Raw genomic sequence first — 22,667 nt, 5'->3', positions numbered from 1 at the left:
TACTTCGCTAAAATTCAACTATAACCTAAAGAACATTCAAATAAATCGAACTGATAGTGTGAAAAACCTTAGAATATTCATACGTATGATTCTCTTTAATACTCTATTATATACAGAGCATACATTTTATCTTTGCACACTCAAGGAAAGTAAGTGGATGCACTATATTACTACGATCTAAACTCAAATATGCATGTGTAGTCTGGAATTCTATTACAGCTGATTCGCTAAATCAGAAAGTATCGAAAGAAAATTCATATCCTTATGTTCATACAAATTTCTGTTCAGTAACTCCTGGTAATACCTATGGGATAAAGTGTGATCATTTTAGCCTCTGTCGAGTAGTCTATGATAGACGTCATGAACTCGATTATCTCTTCTTTAGCAAGACACTCAAAGGTGATAAAACCTGTGACTGTTTCATAAACAACGTTAGCTTTCGTGTTCCGATGAAAGCTATGAGGATTCACAAACTTCTCTGTAACATATTAGTCACTCTCTTTCCCTAATCTTCAGACGCATTAAAAATTCAAAACATGCACGGCTGTGAATTCGATTCATTCGTTGTGTAATAGACATGATTTGTTTTTAGCAAAGACTTAATTATTTAACCCTGTAAATAATTACTAATATCATCCACTGCTGTGGAAGAACGGTTATCATGTCTGACAGTGAAACGAGCAGGCCCGCGTTCAAACCCTAGCTGGAACAAGTTACTGGTTGAGGTTTTTTCCGGGTTTTCCCTCAACCCTAAAGAGTAAATGCTGGGCAACATTCGGCGCTGGAACCTGGACCCATTTCGCTGGCATTATCACCTTCATCTCACTCAGACGATAGATAACCATAGTAGTTGACAAAGCGTTGTAAAATAAACCAAATAAAAAACTACTTACATCATTGTTTGTATTTAATTTTTCAGTGTTTGTTCTGTTATTTTTAATGCCACATTACGTCACTGATTAGTGCTTAATTTTTCATTTATTATTGGTTTTTATTTTTGTATCTATTAATTAACATTATATTTTAATTTTATCAAATCAATGTGTAGATTTCAATTTTTTATATATCTACTTATATAAATTTTTTAATTATTATTCTCGTACGGCTAGCACGTCTGGCCGCGAAACCAGGTGGCCCGGGTTCGATTACCGGTCTGGACAAGTTGCCTGGTTGAGGTTTTTTCCGGGGTTTTCCCTCAACCTAATATGAGCAAATGCTGGGTAACTTTCGGTGCTGGACTCCGGACTCATTTTACCGGCATTATCACCTTCATCTCATTCAGACGCTAAATAACCCAAGTTGTTGATAAAGCGTCGTAAAATAACCTAGTAAAATAAAAAAAAAATTCTTGTAATTTTTATTTTCGTTCTAGGCTATATTGTTGTATTATTATTGTATCTATTGTGCTAGATTATTATTGGCAATCGCTGTTGACTACGACATTAATATTGATAATAAATAAATAAAAATAAATAAAATTATTATGAAATAGAAAAACGAGATCTGAATTCGTAGGAAAACTTCCCTCAGTTTCTAAATACTCGAATAATTATGTACTGTATAGACCTAATATGTTAATTTTATGCACTGAGAATGATGTAACAGTTTATCTGAGTAATGTATGAATTTATACAATGCTATTTTTAAGCTATGCAACACAACTCTCCCCCCGCAAACAGACCACATACCAGTGGAGACCGTTCCTCTTCCCGGGAATCATGTGACTTACTACAGTTCGATAATAGAAAATGAGTTCATGGATTATAAAGTACTTTTAAATATATATGAGCCGTTCAGAGCAAAAATGATGTAAGTCATAATTGGGTAATGAGGTTTAAAGTAAAAATTCTGTAAAATACAGCGCAAAGTAGCAATTAATATGTCCTTCGTGCTATCCACTGACTAGTAATAGTTCAAATAAATTGAATATTAATTGCTACTTTGCGGTGTATTTTACAGAATGTTTACTTTAACCCTCATTACCAATTTTTGACTTAGGCTACACCACTTCTGCTCTGCTCATATATTGATTACTCTTCAAGAATAATTTCGAACTATGTCATTCTAAACATACTGTGTTTTAGTTGCATCAGAATAAAATACTAAAGATAAATATTATCTAAATTATTATTGTAATACGTCTTTGTTCAGAGACAGCTAGCACTGTGTAACAAATATTTGATATGATTTATCATGAAAACTGTTTATTTTTTCTAAGTTCATTGTATTAGTAGTAAATATTATCAGCCTTATTATAGCCTAAAATACATACTATAATCACATATTTACGCAAAGGAGGACATTTCAAAGCAAGGCATCTTCTTTTGCTGTCACTAAGAAATTTTCTTATTATACTGTTTCTAACTTCAAAACTATCTTCTATTAATATAATTTTATGTATTCCTAAAATTGGGAACAAAGATTCATTTTAAGATTAATATAATTGTTGTGTAAAGGACTTTCTGTAAGTGAACTGGTCAGTAACTTACATAGCTTTATGTTTAAAAAATAAACTTCGCGAGACCTATATGAAGATTTTTTTTTTCCAATGGCGGCATTTGAATTTCGCGTCATTCATCCCAGTGCAATGTCCCCCCCTTCTCATTCTTTTAGGAAGAGCAGGTCCTACTTGTAGATTTTTTGCCGCACAACGTTGCCATTGGTGCACCACGGAAGGTGCTCTACAGCAAATCAATGGAGTATGATGATCAATGAAGTAAATGAAGCAATGGTGGAATGCTGGTAAGGGAACCGGCAGTATCCCACGAAATCTTACCACCTAACACCGTCTTTGTCAAACACAAATTCCAAATGAACCCACCGGAATTCAAACACGAGTTACCAGCGTAGAAAACCTACCTTCAGCATTTCGGCGAACGGTATGCTATCTAAGAGAATGTACCTTTTGTAACATTATCTGAACATTGCTTGTACAGTACCTAGGTTCGTTCATCCTTATGACTCTTCTAGTGAATTCAAATAATACCTAAAGTTCTTCCTATACATACATTTGTTTCGATATCAAGTAACATACCTGTGGCATCGATGATCTTCTTATGATACCTAGTCTGTATCTATAAGGAAATTATTTATATCGAATTCTTGGTATCGAATGTTTATTTTTCATTCAGTTAGTCCTCGAGATTGAGATTTAACTATCTTTTATTCCCCCTAGCTACAATTAAGAAATTAGTTACAGGAGAATGGAGAAAGTTACACAACACAGAACTGCACGCATTGTATTCTTCACCTGACATAATTAGGAACATAAAATCCAGACGTTTGAGATGGGCAGGGCATATAGCACGTATGGGCGAATCCAGAAATGCATATAGAGTGTTAGTTGGGAGACCGGAGGGAAAAAGACCTTTAGGGAGGCCGAGACGTAGATGGGAGGATAATATTAAAATGGATTTGAGGGAGGTGGGGTATGATGATAGAGACTGGATTAATCTTGCACAGGATAGGGACCGCTGGCGGGCTTATGTGAGGGCGGCAATGAACCTTCGGGTTCCTTAAAAGCCATTTGTAAGTAAGTAAGTAAGTTAATTGTTAATATTGCACTTCACTTACTTTTTCATTACAAATTAACTATTTCTATTTGACAGTTGTTGGCAATACTTGGTTACTCGAAACAAATTAAATACAGTACTTACATCATTAATATTTTTAAAATGTAAACGTAAAATTATTTTGGAATATGTATTATATGACTTTTTCGTGTTAAATTCTATCGTAACTGGTTAACATGTTTCGACCTGTTATTGGTCTTCTTCAGAACCGACGATAGAATTTAACACGAGAAAGTCATATAATACATATTCCGAAGTGATATATTGTTAAAAGTTGTGTAATCAAGATGTATGTAAAATTATTTCTGGGGTATATGTTTCTAAGCGTAGTCTAGATGTCAAATAATTTACATTTTTAGTTTACTGCAATTCTTTTGCCTACCAATATTAAAGGTTCGATTCATCTGAATCCATATTTGGGTAGCTTCGATACTACACAAACTGGTAGGTGTCGATACTTCTTATATATCGAATCATTTCTAAGAATAAGTTGATTCATTCAAGGTTCATGAACAGACTTAGTAACTTAATACCCGAACGTGTATAACATCACATGTGATGCTGAGATACGAGGGGATAAACGTCGATTCATAAGGTATCAGTGTAACAGCAAAAAAAACATGCGTAAAATCTTAAACTTCTTTCAAAACATTCAAAAGAGGAGTTAACATTACTTTCTGCACCAGTTTCAAATAAACAATCACAATTTTTCTTGATCTCTTTAAAATGATGGTACCTGCTAAAACCCTTTTCAATAAAGTAAACAATCCCTACTTCAAAGCTTTCATGGCGAAATGTATTTCTAGAAAACTCCTGTATGTTGCTACTTTAAGAATGGCTATTTAAAAATATGCTATGAAAGTACATTTCTCAAATAAGGCAAGTCGTGGCAGACAACAAAATATGGATTTCTGTAGATAAATCTCACGACTCTGCTCGCAGAAGTGTGGTAAATATCATTGTAGGCGTCCTATTACCTGACAGACCTGGGAACAAATTTCTTTTAACATATGAAATATTAGAAAACTCCAACCATGATGCCATTGTGAAACTTCTTAATCATTTCATGTTTATATTGTGGACTGCTGGCATTAAAAAGGACAATGTGCTTCCAACATCACCCATTTACCATGTCTGATTTATGGTTGTCATATAGCTTAGGCGATAAGAGGAATCCTTTTCAGTGTGAATAATTTGATATCAAGGTGCAAAAAAAAAAAAAAAAATCTGAATTCTCCTTCAATGGTCCAAAAAATTCAATAAATTGGCACCCAGCATTCCTTTTTCTCCGCAACCAGTAGGCTAATAATCCGCTGAGGAACTTGGTTGAACGGAGCACTTTATTACGCTATAATTTATAAATAGATTAAGACTGTGATCGATAAGCTTGATGACAATGAATGCTCCTCAATACCGATAGTAAAATCTCTATTCTCTGGAATATTGGAACATAATTTGAATTTCATACAGAAGAACTTTGTAGGTCTATCTCACACAATCACACTGCTCCAAACTTCAGGCCTAGAGATAACACAATCCTTAAAACTAGTCGATGAAATGGCCCAAAATATCAACAAGACACCAAAAACATCACTTACCGAATCAGTAAAACGGAAACTAAATAAAGTTATTTCATAAAACGTGGCTGTTTACATTTACGTATGTGGAATAAGGGACATTCTTTTGGACAAAAATGTATCTAAAATATCTCAAATAAATATCAATAATGTAGCTATTTTCGATTTGCTCCAATCACGTCGTATGATGTTGAGCGGATTTTTTCACAATACAAAAATTGTTTTACAGAAAAGAGGAGAAAACTGACATTTGACACACTTATGCTCGGTTTCTGGAAAGACAATTGCCTGTACTTATAGGGTTATCAACGATTTAACATGCTGATATGTTTAAAATGAGTTTCCGAAACAACAGTTATCGTCATCTTTATAGTTATCTGTGCTTCAACTGGTAACTATACCTCGGCCTGTAGTTACCTGATTGTTAGTACTGATTCGAACAAATATCGACATGCGGCGCTACTGCATTACTGTTTCGTAAACTATAACTGATATTAAATAATAATAATAATAATAATAATAATAATAATAATAATAATAATATATTATAGACCATAATAAATTAATTTGCTATATTATCGGTATAGTTAAAAAAAATTGGCGTTTTATTTACGTAACTTACGGTAAATATTTTACTTTCTATGACATATTAGGTATGTGTTTGTAAAGACAATGTCGACCATCTCAAGCTTAATTTTCGTCATTAACTTCAGATTCTATGTCTTCAGTCGAGAAATATTTTATTTTTGGGTGTTCTACCAATTCCAATGGTATTTAGGGCTCCAAGAAGTCTATTTGAATACATGAAAGCATTAATATGCACGAATTTAAAATATTTTTACATGTGTATCAATATGGCTGCCATAGCCACCACAGCTGATTATGGTTGCAGTTTTGTAGCAGAAGTTACAACTAGCCCTCTCTCCACTAGTATTATTTACATCGATGATCAAGCCAAATGCCAACAATTATTGATTTTTAATCGTATTACGATTGAGATGGAAATGTACATACATGTACACCATCGTTTATCACACGATTCTTCAATTAAAAAGCCTTGCACCTACTAGTACAGAGCTCACTGTGTACTTATCAGCCATATTACTACTGAAAACTTCTGCAAACAAAAGTAACTATAAGTAACTAAAAAATCACTAACAAAATACCAGTGGAGATATCTATGGACGACAATAGATACTGAATTGAAGTTACCTCACCTGTTAGTTATAAGCGCTGATAAATCCATATTTAACTTTCCGGAAACTCATGAAAGTTATCAGCGCAGTTAAATTTATAAAAGCAGTTAAGTAACTGAGAGTTAACTGAGTTGTACCAGAAACCGGGCATTAGAATGACTGCTGTGGTTTATTCTAAGCTGTAAATATCAACTAAGAAAAAGAAATGAAAATAAATTCTATCGGCTATAATATGCATATTATTTTTACGCCTCGTGTTGTATATAGTGTACATGTTATACAGGGATATCATTTTGTTTTTACTAACATTTTCAATATTAATCTGACTATACCTTTGGATTAACGATTGAGAACCGGAAACACTGTTTGCTACCCCCTTCCACGACCGAAGTTTGACGACACTAGTGTAAAATACAATACAAATAACTTCACTAGGGAGGCTACAGGAGGGAAGAAAAGTAGAGCATCCATTTACGTAAACTAGGAAATGTTACGATTTTGAGTTTGATCATTTTCGTCGGGTTTTTATTTAATCAAAATACAGTACAGCATTAACAGTAAGCCCTAAGTACTTTTACTCACTAACTGAACTATCCAATTGGACGTATTTATTATGCAATGTATACTACACTGTCTACAGCACATTAGCATACAACATTTACAGTGCATTTAAATTTTAAGAATAATCAAAATATGGATATTTAAACAAATTACTGAAGATGGTGGTCATTCATTTCGTTACAGGTTTCAGTTCTTTTGTGCATATTATCAAAAACGTTTTCAAGCATATCTTCTGAAACTGAATGTATGGTTTCTTGAATGTAATTATTTAATTCTTCTATTGTTGTAAGATATTTAGCAAACACAACTGTTCCACAGTAATCCAGAAGAAATAATGTAAAGCACTCACTCAACATGGGGGAACCATAATCCTACGTCTGTTGAAACAGTGTACCTTACTTACTGTCAATTCAATCTTCACTTCTGTCCGACCCGCATAGATAAATTTACTCAAATATGCTATCTACTGTCCATCCATGTGGTTATGTAGGAGAGTCTTAGAAAGAGGGGAAATCACGCGACAATTACTTACTTAACTAGGCCCTTTTATTTAAATTATTTTAAATAGTTGTATACTATTATGTAGAAGTCCAATTCCTAACAGCAAATGTTTTCATAAAAGAGCTAATGTAGCCCAGCCACTAGCCTTTCCAGAGGAGCCAGCAGAAACGGGTGGAGGAAACCAGGATGCGACGTAACTAAACGGACGCACAGTACCTGTGCGAAAATATGATTCAATAGTGAATGAATGCTCTTTCTTCACTGAAAAATGCGATTATATTTCTGAAACATACAATACTCACTCACTCTGTACTGTTTACTATGACCGTAAGACGACTTTGCGGCTTTGGTTGTGTGTGGAAGTTTCCTACTAGAAGGAGTGGGAGTGAAGTATATTCAAAAACCCAGGTACAACAAAAATTGAAGTAAAAATAAAATAATGTCCCTGTACATCAAATATTCCAATATTCTTTGTAATTTGTTTTAAAACTAAGGTAAATCACCAACATAATATTGTTTTGCTGGAGTGTACAATCTAAGTATTTTTTCTGCTGTCATGCTACAGTGCCTGTCCTTCCAACCCCCACTTGTCCACCCACAGACTCTGATGATCTCTGAATTCACTGTCTATATTATCTTTGTTATAATTCACTGTTTTTTCGGGTAGTGAGTTTTTAAGTCTGTATCATGAACCTTCAATTTGACAAGTCTGTCTCGTGCCCTGAACCCGTAGTTAATATTATTTTGTGACTGTGAACGTGCATAACACTTAGAACGTTCTAATTACGTTATGAAATGTCTTTGTGTTCATTTTTCCATATCGAGTTGTCGAAAACTACAGATATTAGGTATGTTCAGGAGCTACATTCGCCGATGTTCGCTCTGCGAAAAGAAGCGTGTCGTTTTGTTCCACCTAGATATAAATAGGCCTATATTCATTGTCCTCCACTCCCACCCCTTCATATTTTAACCGCTTAAAGATTTTAGGACAGATCTTGCGATTAGTTTTTCATATGAAATAGGACGAAGTTTGTAATGTCTTGGTTTCCTCTCTCATGTTTGAACATTGCAGGATACTAAGTAGTATTCGATATATCAAGAGAGTTCGTAAAATTATATTTCGTACAAAATCACTTACACGTATATGATGAGAAGCTTTGGGCCACAGCGTAATATTGGCATTTAAAAAATGTAGAGAAAACCTGGATGATAATACACATGTTGCTTATCCAAGATCAACAAGACACGACAAGTAATTCTTTCGAAGCAGACGGAAGTGCAACATATGGATAACATAGATTACGTTGAATAATTGTGTAATACGCCATAATCAACTAAATTATTAACAATATTACGTATATACTATACATAAACTATACACTTACATAATATATACATATAATCCAGGAGATATCTCGGACATTCTGTATGAAAGCATCAAACGAGTACATTAGTAAACTTTCTACAAACTGTTTGATATTTAAAATTATCTTCCATGAATGCTCACCTGTCGGAAACCATTCCAGCGATGGGCATACCAATGAATTGTCCGACATTATTGATGGTGCCGACTATGGTTAGCGCCCATCGATTTTCCTCGCATGTTATGTCCCACTGGAAGAAGAAGAAATTAGTCATTAAATCTCGAACGTAATTTTCTGAAGTATGGTCATTACGAGTTAAGATGTGTTATGCTATAAATATTCTAATAAGGATTTAAATTAAAATTACATCAGTTAATGTCTTTATCACTAGATATTGTCCCTAATTATCATCATCAACATCATCATCATCATCATCATCATCATCATCATCACCACAATCATCATCTACCGCCGTCAAGTATTGGACTCTGACCTTTTCCGCCTCCACCGGTGAAGATTATGAACAAACATTAGGCATTTACAATTAACGAGATTTCATTGTCATTTGATGTTGAGCACGTCATAAGACTTTTAAAATAACACAGCATAACTTAACTTAAGAAACACATATGAAGACATCTGAAATTTCTTTTATTTCACCAACTTAGCTATGTCTGGGAAAATTGTTTGAGCAGATTGAATGCATAACACTGTTGCCAATGCAACATCGGGCAAACATGACCTAGTTTTACTCTTATTCAAGTTCATGACTGAGAAATATGTGTTCGCAAAGGTATGTAGAGCCAAACATAACAATTAACTTGCATGTCAATGCGTGGATACGCGGGAACTCTTTTTGTTTCAAGTTATTATAAAAAGCAACAAGGCCGCCTGGAATCTTACTGTAATATCTATCTTTCAAAATTGTGTGACACTGAAGCCTTATCAGTTCTCTTCGGAATTTGACTGGAGTCTGCTCAACATTTACAGAAATGGGCGTCATAAAAACGTTCACCAAGTTTCTGCAAGCGGCGAAAGATTATTTGTGGAGAGAGACTAATTGACTCAAATAACGTCACCAGGGAAGGAATATCTCTAAAGTTGAAATCATGCACTCCTTAACAAACATTCCATCTGTAAGAGGTCGGCTATTTTTGGCGATATTTAGGGAAACTTTACAGCTTGCATGAACAGCTCTTTCGGAACTTGGCCCAATGTGCTGCGAAAGAAAGGAAAAAAATTAAATTTTAATGGCACTGCCGCTACAGAAAAAAAATACATATAGTTAAAAGGACAAAAAATCTTTTAACAGTTTAACAAAAGTTTTTATAATATTTCTCATACATTGTTGACAACTGTTTGAAATAAACTTACTAGAACCATTAATTTAATTATATTGCCTTTAAGAGTACTTAATTAGTTAAAATGATATTTACCTCGTCCTGAGAAGACTGTATTTCGGTTTTTAGTTTCGTTATTAATGCCTTCCTCTCTTCGCCGATAATAGGCCTATGAGCGTGGGTATCAGAATGTTTAACTTCAAAGTGACACTTAATGTTGTACGTTTTTGCCCGTACATTGATATGGCATATTAAACATTGAATATTGTTGTTGTTAGATTGAACAATAAGATACAGCCCTCCCAAGAGAAGTTAAATCCTGAACCGACTGTCGACGCACTTCTCTTCATTCTTGTTCACAACAGTTAAGCACAAACGATAATACACCATATGGATGCATGAATGACTGACGGAACGTATAATTCAGCAATGCCTGAAGAATATCATCGAACAGACGAGGGGAAGAGTTGATAATCGCATGCATTCATACACCACCACAGCCTAGCGACAGAGAGGAGTGGGGGGTCCGCCCTGGGCAGACACAGGGCAGCGTCCGGGCTCCCTAGTCCTCAAATGCTGTGTTGGAATGGTCTGTCATAGTGCAATAAGGACAAGATTACGGCGACAAACAGATCTACAGTTAAGGCCCATTCATAATGAAAATTAAACATAACCGCAACATAAACACAGAAGTTTGCGGTCAGGCTACCAAATGGGACCATTCACAATGATTCACATAAACACTGAAATTAACATTGCCGTTAGACGTTAACATGAAAGTTGCAAACTCCAAACTTTCATGCTTATGCTTACGTGATTTGCAAACAGAACACAATCGTGGAACGCTGAAGTAGGCTATACGACAGAATATGAGGAAATGGCGTCGTTGGTATGTTTCCATGGTTACCAAGTATGTTTGTTGTTATGTTTATGTTCCCATCGTGAATGATGGTATGACTTCTTGATTTTACAGTAACGTTTGCATTCTTAAGTTAACGCTTACGTTATGTTTAATTTTCATTGTGAATGAGCCTTTACGAAGCGTCACTCTTACAGGAGAACGCAAGGTGAAGTATCCGCCAATCAATGGATAAGCAAATGTTTATTTACCTGCCGAGAGTGTAACTCGGGTTTGCTGAATTTGTAGCTAGCAATATTATCACTTAACATCGAAGTGGGCCTACATTAATGCTCATAGTCGTATTATATTTATAAGTGACTATCAATACTGGAATATTGGTATTTTTGTAACAAGAAATAGTTACAACGAATCCAAAGTAGTCCACCGCGGTGGCTCAGAGGTAATGTGCACGCTGCCCATCTGAGGAGTCTGTGACAGTGGAAGAAATTTATCGGACTGGATGGTTGTCCATTGTCTTATAACTATCCTGTGATGTCTCTGCGGTGGTTCGCATTGTCCAGTCAAACATTCAGGAAGGTCCTCATTGCGCAGATGTCTAGTGTTGATACAGAGACATTATCCTCCCTCCCCTACACCGCAGTGGTCTATAAGTCGGTACTACATGGGAGATAAAACGGAGAAAAAAAGAAAGAAAGAATCCAAAGTAGCATGGATTCACGATCTAAATGGGTCTGAAAGACTTGAGCATTATCTAAAAGCGTATTTGGATTTAACTCATCCAGACATATGTATAGAGCGGTAAATCTCTTACCCCTGCTTTTATATCATAGGAGTTTCAGTTTCAGGCAAGGAACTCTGCAAAGTCGCGGACGATCTAGAAGCGAAAACTTCACCCCAGCCTATTTTTAGTTTTTACTGTTTCAGATGACAAATGAAATGAGGGGAAGGTGGAGAGCGTTGGCAGAATTTTATGGGGGAAAGGGTCTACGCCGAGAAAAGTTCTCTGCAATGCCTGATTCGTCCATCACAAATTCCATCACGCACCGGCAGGGATCGAACCCGAGCCGTCTGGACGGAAGACTAGCGCGCTAGCACTTGAGCCGACGATGATAAAGGAAGTAGTGTCGTGAATTTAAAGTGGTATGCTCGGTTCAAATTTGTCGAACGTGACAAGAACCGAAGTCTGCTTTTGAAGAAGCGGATTTGTCTAGCTCGCTAGAACTTGTCCCAAGTTCGCTGGCCTTTCCTACCCTACTTTACCCTACCCCTACCCTCCCCTTCCATCCGTTCTTGCTTTTAGCTACGTAAGGATTTTAGAACAGATCTTGTGAAGTTTTACTTAGATGTAAGGACCGGTAACTTTTATTACAAAAATACGATTAACATCCATAGAAATATACGTACAATCTTAGAAAAAAGTTTTATCGCACAGATACTTTATAAGTCCCAGAAAGGAGACAGTGCATTTGATCAGAGGACGAGCGACCTGGTTCACAAGAGAACGACTGGTTGAGGTAATAAAATTAGTTTTGTTTCGTTGTTTGTCTGATCATGCGCACTGCCTCCTTTCTGGGATAAAGTATCTGTGCGACAAAACTTTTTTATACAGGTAAAACACAATTTGTTTTAAAAACACATGCCAGTTGTTACTATAGCAATACCGACAAAATTCACTATTCAAATGAATCACAGTTGCTCGCTAACAATGATGTGTGACCATATGGATGATGGAAGTATTAACATCGGCTCATGTCCGTCGAGTATGGTGAAGTTTGATATTCGCCGATGTTTGCTCTGCATAAGGAGGCCTGTCGTATTTGTTTCACCTTGTTATAAAAATATTCGCTTTCCTCCAATCCCACCCCTTCATGTGTACACCGCTAAGAATTTTAGCACAGATCTTGCGATTAGGCCTACTTTTTCATATGATATAAGACGAAGTTTGTAATGTCTTGGTTGCCTCTCTCATGTTCGAACACTGCAGGACACTAATCCGCACATCCCTGACTCCTATTATTCTTTTATACCACTGACATAGGCTATACACAATTCTTGTAATTATACATTTTCATTTAACATTCGACTCATTTTCCGAAAATTATTTTTCTTAATGCGATTATTGCAACGTTTTAAATATAATGTAGGCCTACAGAATTTATGGAAAATATTGTAAGTTAAATAAAATGTATGTAACGAATTTGATCATAAAACCCAAGATGTTGTATTCAAAATGCAGAGTTACATGAACAAACAGTGTTAATAGTAATAAATTAGGACAAAATTGTTACCTCTCTCAGAATCGTAATTCCTTCTTCGTAAACCCACTTATCACATTTAACTGTGGTGTTTCTATCGAAGTACTTTTCCGTGCAAACAGAATCATTGTAGCCCTGAAGTGTCTTGTTTTCACTGAACCCCAAAGCTTTTTCTTTGAGGAATGCGAATCTGAGACATCTGCTTGGTACATCGGTTGAATCCTGTTGGAAAGGAACTGCGTTTCTCAGCCACTCAGTGTCGAACGTCGTATCCATGCCTTCGCATTCTGGTATGTGGCACCTGCACCAGTAGTGAAGCACTGAATCATCACATACCGAAAATAATTGCATTTCTTTACATTACAGTTAAGAAAACGCCACTTTTATTAACGTACAGTATTAAAAAAGTCTATGGCGACGAAGTGAAGAGAAGCGACTAGAAGCATATGAAATGTGGATATGGAGAAGGCGATCGTGTGAAATGGACAGACAGAACAAGAAACAAATCTGTGTTGGAAAGAGTGGGTGAAGAAAGAATGATGCTGAAACTATCACAAAGAGGAAAAGAAAATTTAAATTAAAAAATCACATTCTAGTTCGTGGAATTGCTTGTTTAACACATGTTAGGTTGCGCAACTTCACCTTAACCCATGACATATAGCAAATATTGTAACTATGCTGTTGTAAAATTGAAAATTAATATGTAATGTATTTATTATTATTATTATTATTATTATTATTATTATTATTATTATTATTATTATTATTGTCAGTTATCAATATCATCATTGCTATCTCTGTTTTCTTTCTTTTTTTCCTTGTATTAGCTCCATGAGAGCTCTATAGTGTTCTTTTGACTCTGTTGACCCTCTACAGGGCTTTAACTTAATTTGTATTATTTTCATCAGTGTTTGTATTTCTTTTTTGTATTTATATGTGCTATCTGGTAGGATGGAAGAGAAGGCCTTATGGCCTTAATCCTGTAAGATTAAATAAATAAATTATTATTAAATTAAATTGGCTGGGACACTGGTTGAGAAGAAACTTCCTTCTGAAGGATGCACTGGAAGGAATGGTGAATGGGAGAAGAGTTCGGTCCATAACAAGGTATCAGATTGTAGATGACATTAAGATACATGGGTCATATGAAGAGACAAAGAGGAAGGCAGAAAATAGGAAAGACTGGAGAATGCTAGGTTTGCAGTGAAAGACCTGTCCTTGGGCAGAACACTATGAATGAATGAATCCTTTAAATAATTTTGATTAAAATTGTAATTGTGTGTAATTTGTATAAGGGTGACATAATCGTTCTAAAAGGTGATATTTACAGCAGCACTGTAATTTAAAAAATACAAACGATTTTAAATTGATAGAAAGAAGTGAGTCTGGCGATCTACATTCAACTAATAATTCAGTGTCAGCGGACGACTTTAGCAGAGATTTGTATGAAATGACAATGCAGGCCAACATTCAAAAAGTTGAGGACAAGCACTTCATAAATTTTATTGGAAAGAACACTTGTACAAAAGGACAGTACCTGTGTTGTAGTAGTACTGGCATTTTAAGTTAAATTTTACAGCAAAGATTATTGTAATATAGGCTTAAGCATATCATTCAGGGCAGTACCTGTGTTACAGTTATACCGGAGTTTTAAGTAAAAATTCGTCAAATAGGCTTAAACATTGCAGTAAGAGCGGTACCTGTGTTACAGTTATACCGGTGTTTTAAGTAAATACTTTACAACTAAGATTATAGTAATAAGAGCTTAAAAATTGCATTCAGAGCGGTACCTATGAAACAGTAACATTTTAAGTTAAAATTTTACATCAGATATTATTGTAATATAGGCTTAAAGATGTTGTTAAGAGTAATGCCTTTGATACAGTAACATTTTAAGTTAAAATTTTACGTCAAAGATTGTTGTAATATAGGCTTAAACATTACATTAAGAGCGGTACCATTTTAAGTTAAAATTTTACATCAAAGATTATTGTAATATAGGCTTAAACATTACATTAAGAGCGGTACCTATGAAACATTAACATTTTAAGTTAACATTTTACATCAAAGATTATTGTAATATAGGCTTAAACATGCTGTTAAGAGCAGTGCCTCTGATACAGTAACATTTTAAGTTAAAATCTTACGTCAAAGATTGTTGTAATATAGGCCTAAACATTTCATTAAGAGTAGTGCCTGTGAAACAGTAACATTTTTATTTAAATGTTCACAGCCTAGTGGCTAAGATTCCGGTCTCCATGAATAAGTAGATTTCGAAGTTGAGGTTCCCAATCGGGGCGATACAGGCTAACTGATAGCTGAGCATTGGGTGAAGTTGGGAGAAAAGGGTAGAGCATAGATGTCCAACTGTAACTCGTACGAGGTAACTCCTGGCGTAAGCAATCCGCAGCGCATATTCTTTAAGGTATTTTTCCTATTTTGTATGGAAAGTTATTGACTTCAGCAGAGCATGCTTGACGTGCAATATCTTCTGGTTCTATAGGCGTTTGGACACCCATGGGCTAGAGCAGGGCTGTACACGATTTGTACTCACTGAGCAGACTTGTGACTCGCGAGCGGAACAGATTGCTTAGAACATACCTGCACAAACAGCGCTCAACGAGCGCGCGCGCTCCTTCGGAGCGGGAGAGTCATGTTTACCGCTCTCCGAAAAGGAGAGGAAGATACATAGACTTGCTATAGGTAGAGGAGAGGGAAACGACCAATCAGTTATCTGTGGAGTGCAGTGTGTAGGCCTATTCTCAGTAACTGTTTCACGTTGCTTACCTACTGCTACAGTACAATATGGAGGAATATAAAAGACGGAACATAACATTTAACGATTTACAGCTCGAACTTATTGATCTTCAATGTGACCTAAGGACTAAAGATCGCTTGAATAACACTACTAGCCTGGTTGAGTTTTAGAAGACTGAACATTAGCAATAATATCCACTACTACACAGGCTGGCTATGTAAATGATTGCTATGTTTGGTTCAACATTTATATTTGTGAGCAACTGTTTTCTATAATCAACTTAAATAAAGGCAGACATCGAACATCTGTAACTGATGTTTCATTACGATCAGTAGGCTACTGTTCCTTTCAGCTGCCAACAGCATAAAACCTCGTTTTGATTTAGGCCTACTGATAAATAAAAATATAAGAAAATGATATTGTACATGTAAGTAGCTATAGAATTTCTATTATTTCTTTAAAATAAATATTTCTTTATTAATTAATAATAGTCCAAGATAGTTTTGCAAACACTGAACGGGAATTAATTTCATAAACACTCTTTCTAGTACTTCCCTTTGTGTACATTTTGTACGAGATCACCCCTTCTTCCAGTCCACCTTTATACAGAGCGCAGCTAATATCTGCATTCCGCTCATGAGCTGTGAGCCGGCTCGGAGAGCGCAAACCTTGTGCAGGCCTGGCTTAAAACGCTCGGCAGCCGTACGAAAGAGGAGAGAGGGAATAAGAAGTGAAAGAAGGGTTGAGAGTTTACAGGCGACTGAAAATGTATACACGTACACAGAAGAAAGAGCTTCTTCATATGGAGTTAGAATTAATTGATTTTCTTTGTATTTATTTTGAGAGTATATTGGTCAGAATCCTATATATTGAAAGAAATTAAAAGACATAATTTTCTGCCTACGTAATTTTAAATTTAATTTCATTAACTTTGTTGTCACTCCAGATGAAAAAAATATTTTTTCTATGTATTTTCGTTTAATACTGCGATCATGTTTCATTATTATTAAAATTATTATTATTATTATTATTATTATTATTATTATTATTATTATTAAAAATTACTTTTTTAACAGTAATGATGTCTATAACTCATTATAGGCCTAAGAAAATGTTATGTTTCTGCACCTGAGACACGATATTGTATTGTATTGTGATCGAAATAATATTTACGTTTGTCCTTCAGGGGAAAGTTTGTTTATTTATTTCTCGGTCTATATTGCAAAAGCTCCAACTGGTACCGTGTGTACAATGGGCAAGGACTACCTTCCCAGCTGCTCTGTAAACACTGCTTTATCCTCTCTGCATATGTAACTTTAGAGATTATGTGCCTCAACTTCGAAGTCTAGTAATAAGGAGGTATTAATTTATAGTTACCCTTAGATCTTTGCTATAAGCGAAATGCGAAATCAATTATCTTGGAAATGATCATTTTTAAATTGGTTATTTAACGAAGCTATATCAACTTCTAGGTTATTTAGCGAGATCTTATTTGGCGACATGAGGCCGAGGATTCACCAGAAATTACCTGACATTCGCATTACGGTTCGGGAAAACCTTGGAAAAACTCAACTAGATAATCAGCCAAAGCGGGAACCGAATGCACGCATGAATGCAGCTCCGATGACGTTGTTTGATAAGTAGTTACGTCACGTTTAGTGATAAAAGGCTTAGCTGATTCCTTATTGTGAATTATTTAAGGAATTGTGTCAGATGAAAGGTGAAAAATTAAATTTTGATAAAATTGAGTAGCGGTAGATGATAAAAATATCTACTTTTTAAAGGGTTGTCCAGAAAAAAAAAGTGTGTGGATTTAATGGACATATTGCGGGTTATTATCCTTCGACGCCACCATAAAAATTTTCTTGTGGAATTTAAGAGAGGAAGACCATATAGAAAGACCTGTTTCTGTGATCAATAGAAAATATCGATGCCGTGCATGACATGATTTTGGAGGATTGATCAATTGAGTTCAAACTTATGTAAGAAATTTTGAAAATTTCCTGTGAATGTGGCTTTCACATCGTACATCATGAACTGTGTATGAGAAAATTATGTGCTAAACAAATCGCTAAATTACTCAACGCTGATCAGATACAACTCAGAGTGACAATTTCCTAATCGTTCTGCAGCCGTTTTAAAGAGAATTCTTCCAAGTTATTGGATAGTATTGTAACTATGGTAGAAACATGAATTCATCATTATGCTCCATTAATAACAGAACAATCCACGGATACACCATGGTTCGAAATTTCGCCTTCAAAAGTCGACAGGAAAGGTCCTCGCATCAGTTTTAGGACGAAGATGGAATAATTATGACAGGGTACTTAGAATAAAATAAAGCTGTGACGAGAGCTTATTGTTTTATTATTATAGAACAAATTGTGGGGAAAAATCGTAGTAAAATTTCCTTGATGTTCTTGAAAGCCAATTCACTCGCTGAGATGCCCCTGATTGGGTTGCAAAAAGCTGATGAAGTTGGCTCTGAGTTATTGATTGACCATTCCCTATATTCGCCAAATTATTTTTCTTAGAATCTATTCCCAAAAAAAGGAAACGTTGAAAGAAATAAAGTCTTAATCTTGTGCTAAGTGTATAGAGATAAAAGCTGATTATGTTGAATAAATAAAAAAAATATTTTGAGGCACAATAACTTTTCCTTTTTTGAACTAAAATTTTGTCAATACCACTTTGTATCCTCCTTTGAACCGTTGTGGCGTCTAAGTAGGTAAAAAGAAGGTGAAATAAGATAAAAAAGAATTAAATATAAAGAGTGCATTGACTGATTTTTGTCTCTAGTTCAATATAAACAAATAATTCACAGAATTTCAAATCACTTTTATTTCAGCTCAAAGTGATTGTTTTCTCAAAGTCACGAGACTTGCTGTACAAATAGAATATAGATCAAAAGAATCTCTGATGAGACAACAAGAGCTAGCAAACTTAATGGAATTAAATAGATAAAAGGAGTTAAATAAATTAAATAAAAGGAATTAAATATTTTTATTTACTTTATTTTATTTTATTCCTATATTTAGTTTATCGAAAACCATACAACATGCCTATAAAAATTAGCAAACTTAAAGTTCTTAATAATTATTTGTGTACTTTATATTTAGAATATTCGTTTATAAATCTTACATTATTATCCTCTACATATTTTTTTAAGTTTATAAAGCAGCCTAACACATTTCAAAATTTTTAATAAGTAGGGTAATAATTTCCAACTTTCATCTTTGTGATGTTTCCTCCTCCCGCCTACATTTTTGTTAGTTACGACTTGATGATAGTTTTGGATATCATAAACTTTTACTTTCTCATTATGTATGTCGTATAAATTGACGCACCGTGACTAAAAATATACATATTTAGATATTTTCAATAATATGTTTCCAACATCTCTGATATCGGAAAAGTCATGTAATCTGTATCTCCTTCTGTGTACAGCAATTTGTACTGAACTACACACAGATTTTGTTTATATTAAGAATCTACGAGTTGATTCATTCGGTAATAATACACATGAAATATACTAATTACCACTGAACTCTTCTTTGCTCGAAGAGCGATATAAAATGGCGATTTGCTCAAAATTAGTTTTATGATTTTGTTTCTTATGTGAAATCATGATATTACTTTACAAGCGATTCACAGAACGCAAATAAATGAGATCTATGGAGAATAGAAGCGACCGAAATGTATTTCCTAAGAGCTGTAAAACGCTTAGATTGCTGGATAAAATGACAAATACTGAAACAATAAATCACCTGGAAATAATGCAAGAGAACCTGATCACAAAATATGCACTAATTCATAGTTCCTCAAGCCGGCGAGACAGAGGACGACCAACGAAGAAATGACAAGAAAATGTGAAGTCGGAACAGATTTGATAGACTAAACCTCAAAGAGAATGTTGTGATGACTATGATGATGATGATGATGATGATGATGATGATGATGATGATGATGGTGGTGGTGGTGGTGAGATAATGAAGACATTTTTCAGATAAATTAATTATTGTTTAAATAAGTGTGCCTCCAATCGAAAATTTATATTGAAAAATGTTTTAGAGCATAAAGACATTTATATGAATTACCTCTAAATTAATGTTTCCTGGAATAAAGAAAAAAAGGAGACTTTTTTTGTAAAATACAATAATTTTATATATAATTTTCTCTCAACTTAAACATTTCAAGACAAAATTACTAGGATATAAATATTATCTAAACGCATTATTTCCAAAAGTTAATGTAACTTTACCGTTATGGAAATAGACCCAAATAGAAAGACTTTATTTTTATGTAAAAACTTTACTTTCCTGTAAAAGTCATAGCTGTACTCTCATAAATATTTAATTATTATAAGATATTTAAAAGTCATGTGGCACCGTAGGTCCATTCACAGTCGCTATTTATGAGGATCAGCTTCTTTTAACAGGTCTAAAATAAGACTTTTAATGTATATATTGCAAAAAGACAGACAGGCAGACAGACAGACAGACAGACAGACAGACAGACAGACAGACAGACAGACAGACAGACAGACAGACAGACAGACAGACAGACAGACAGATAGATAGATAGATAGATAGATAGATAGATAGATAGATAGATAGATAGATAGATAGATAGATAGATAGATAGATTTATTGATATAGTTCACAAAAGTGCAAAACATAATAGTTTAACAAAAAATCTATATACAAATGTAGTTCTACATAATAAATATACAATTTCCTAAACTAATTAATCTATCGCAAATCTCAATAATTTATTAGTTCAAACTTGCACTTAATATAAATATGATATACTACACTCTATTCTATGATAGTTTAGGCTTTTACACTTACCTGTAATTCAAATCTCCAGCAGTGAAGATGTAGCTCAAAGCGAAGGTTGCAGAAAAAATGATTGGAAAGCTAATAAGGAGAAAGCTAATTAATTGGAACTTCCCGAAGTGCCCCAATTCATCCAGGATTTCATCCAGGTCCATGGACTCTTGGGACTCCGGGCTTCTGAAAAGAAATTAAAGAAAATCATAAACGTCTATATTTTCTAATCATATTACTTTTGGTAATTAGTATTCCAGATTAATGATTGCACTAACAAAGGTGTAATTTTGATAGATTTAATTTATAGTCTGGTCGTTGCGTGACTGTCAGCATTCTTAGGCCGGGTGCACACAGAATCAGACGCGACGCGACGCTACGTTTTGCTTTACAACGCCTCGCGACAGCTTAAAGCCGTCTGCTCGCGACAACTGATTTGCTGGCTGTGCGGGTTTGGAAAACTGGCCTAGGCTAGAAAATGGCGTCAATAATAGAGGACTGTCTATATGAAAAATTCTATTGTATTTGCTTATTATATCCTAAGGACGCAAGCTCCTAAAATTCTATACGATTGAAAGAGTCTTAAGATTAAAATGTACTGCACAAACGTCATTTTTTATGTTTATGACTACTTCACGACTCACAATGAAGAAAAATAAAATATTAAATCAATAATGAGTGATAGTATAGAGCAGAGAATTAGGCTTGCTACAAATTACACTGGTCAACAGTCATTTTGCGCCAGACATAAAACTAACAAATTCTTACTAATTTCGACCTCCTGAATTAATAAATAACAAGCAAAATGTTCCATCACTTCGGGTTTTCGAGATGCACAATATAATTAATTTTCTATGCATTTTATTTAAAAAAATCACAGTATTTCGTGTGTAACTATTTTGTTTTACAAATGTGAAGACCCATTATGTGAAAACAATATTAGTATAAGTAGGGCACCATGTTATAAGCACTTGTAGAAAGGGAAATTATTTTATTGCCCTTCTACTAGTTTATTTCGAGGGAGTGAAACAGGTTCGCGGTATGAAGTCACTTGAGTGTACTTGATTTTACTTGAGATATGCATTTCTTTCACTGTGAACTTTAATTACATTATTGTAGTTTACATTTTGCAATATATCACCATGTCAAAATCACTTCTAGAGCGTAAATTGTTTAATTGCCCTTTTCGGTTCCATTTGGAGGGGGAGAAACAGATTCGCCGTATGAAATCGTTTCAGTTTAGCAGGAGATTTACGTGGTGTTAGTATTCTGTGTAAGACGTGTATTTCTTTAAAGTGTGCTTTAATGATAATATTCAAAGTACGAATGGTTTGTATGTGAGGATTTGAAGGTTGTAGCATTGCCCCTTGGAATGCAATTAGGCTACACAAAATTTTGCTGCTGTCTGTAGGAATTGGACAGTCGCGCTCGAGATTTTTTATTTTTATTTTATTGGGTTATTTTAAGACGATTTTCAACATCTAGGTTATTTAGCGTCTGAATGAAATGAAGGTGATAATGCCGGTGAAATGAGTCCGGGGTCCAGCACCAAAAGTTACCCAGCATTTGCTCGTATTGGGTTGAGGGAAAACCCCGGGAAAAACCTCAACCAGGTAACTTGCGCCGATCTGGATTCGAACCAGGGCCACCTAGTTTCGCGGCCAGACGCGCTGATCGTTACTCCACAGGTGTGGACTCGCGCTCGAGATATGCATTATAAAATAAAACCACAATCACTAGAGCCAAGGAAGAAAAATATTATACATCAACCCCTTGTACCTCAAAGCGAAGTAATTTTACCCCTTTTACACAATAAGTTAGGGTTAATGAAGAATTTTGTTAAAGGGATAAA

At 34.9% G+C, this 22,667-nt stretch overlaps 1 protein-coding gene across 5 annotated transcripts in view; it reads right to left on the bottom strand.

The window, feature by feature from the left end:
• Window positions 1-22,667, bottom strand: part of LOC138705835 (solute carrier family 22 member 4-like) — a 98,242-nt gene that overhangs the window by 35,895 nt on the left and 39,680 nt on the right. For 3 of the 5 annotated variants that reach the window (XM_069834508.1, XM_069834506.1, XM_069834505.1), the window contains exons 2-4: window positions 20,837-21,001; window positions 13,262-13,529; window positions 8,915-9,021 (exon numbers count right to left, since the gene is read on the bottom strand). In XM_069834508.1, the coding sequence (XP_069690609.1) occupies window positions 8,915-9,021; window positions 13,262-13,529; window positions 20,837-20,979 (518 nt within the window). In that variant the 5' untranslated portion in view covers window positions 20,980-21,001. The remainder of the gene's footprint in view (window positions 1-8,914; window positions 9,022-13,261; window positions 13,530-20,836; window positions 21,002-22,667) is intronic. The other 2 variants (XM_069834509.1, XM_069834507.1) reach the window with 1 other exon arrangement.

Source organism: Periplaneta americana, chromosome 9 (genome assembly GCF_040183065.1).
Source record: "Periplaneta americana isolate PAMFEO1 chromosome 9, P.americana_PAMFEO1_priV1, whole genome shotgun sequence".
Lineage (NCBI taxonomy): Eukaryota > Metazoa > Arthropoda > Insecta > Blattodea > Blattidae > Periplaneta > Periplaneta americana.
This window is presented reverse-complemented; position numbering and strand designations above follow the sequence as displayed.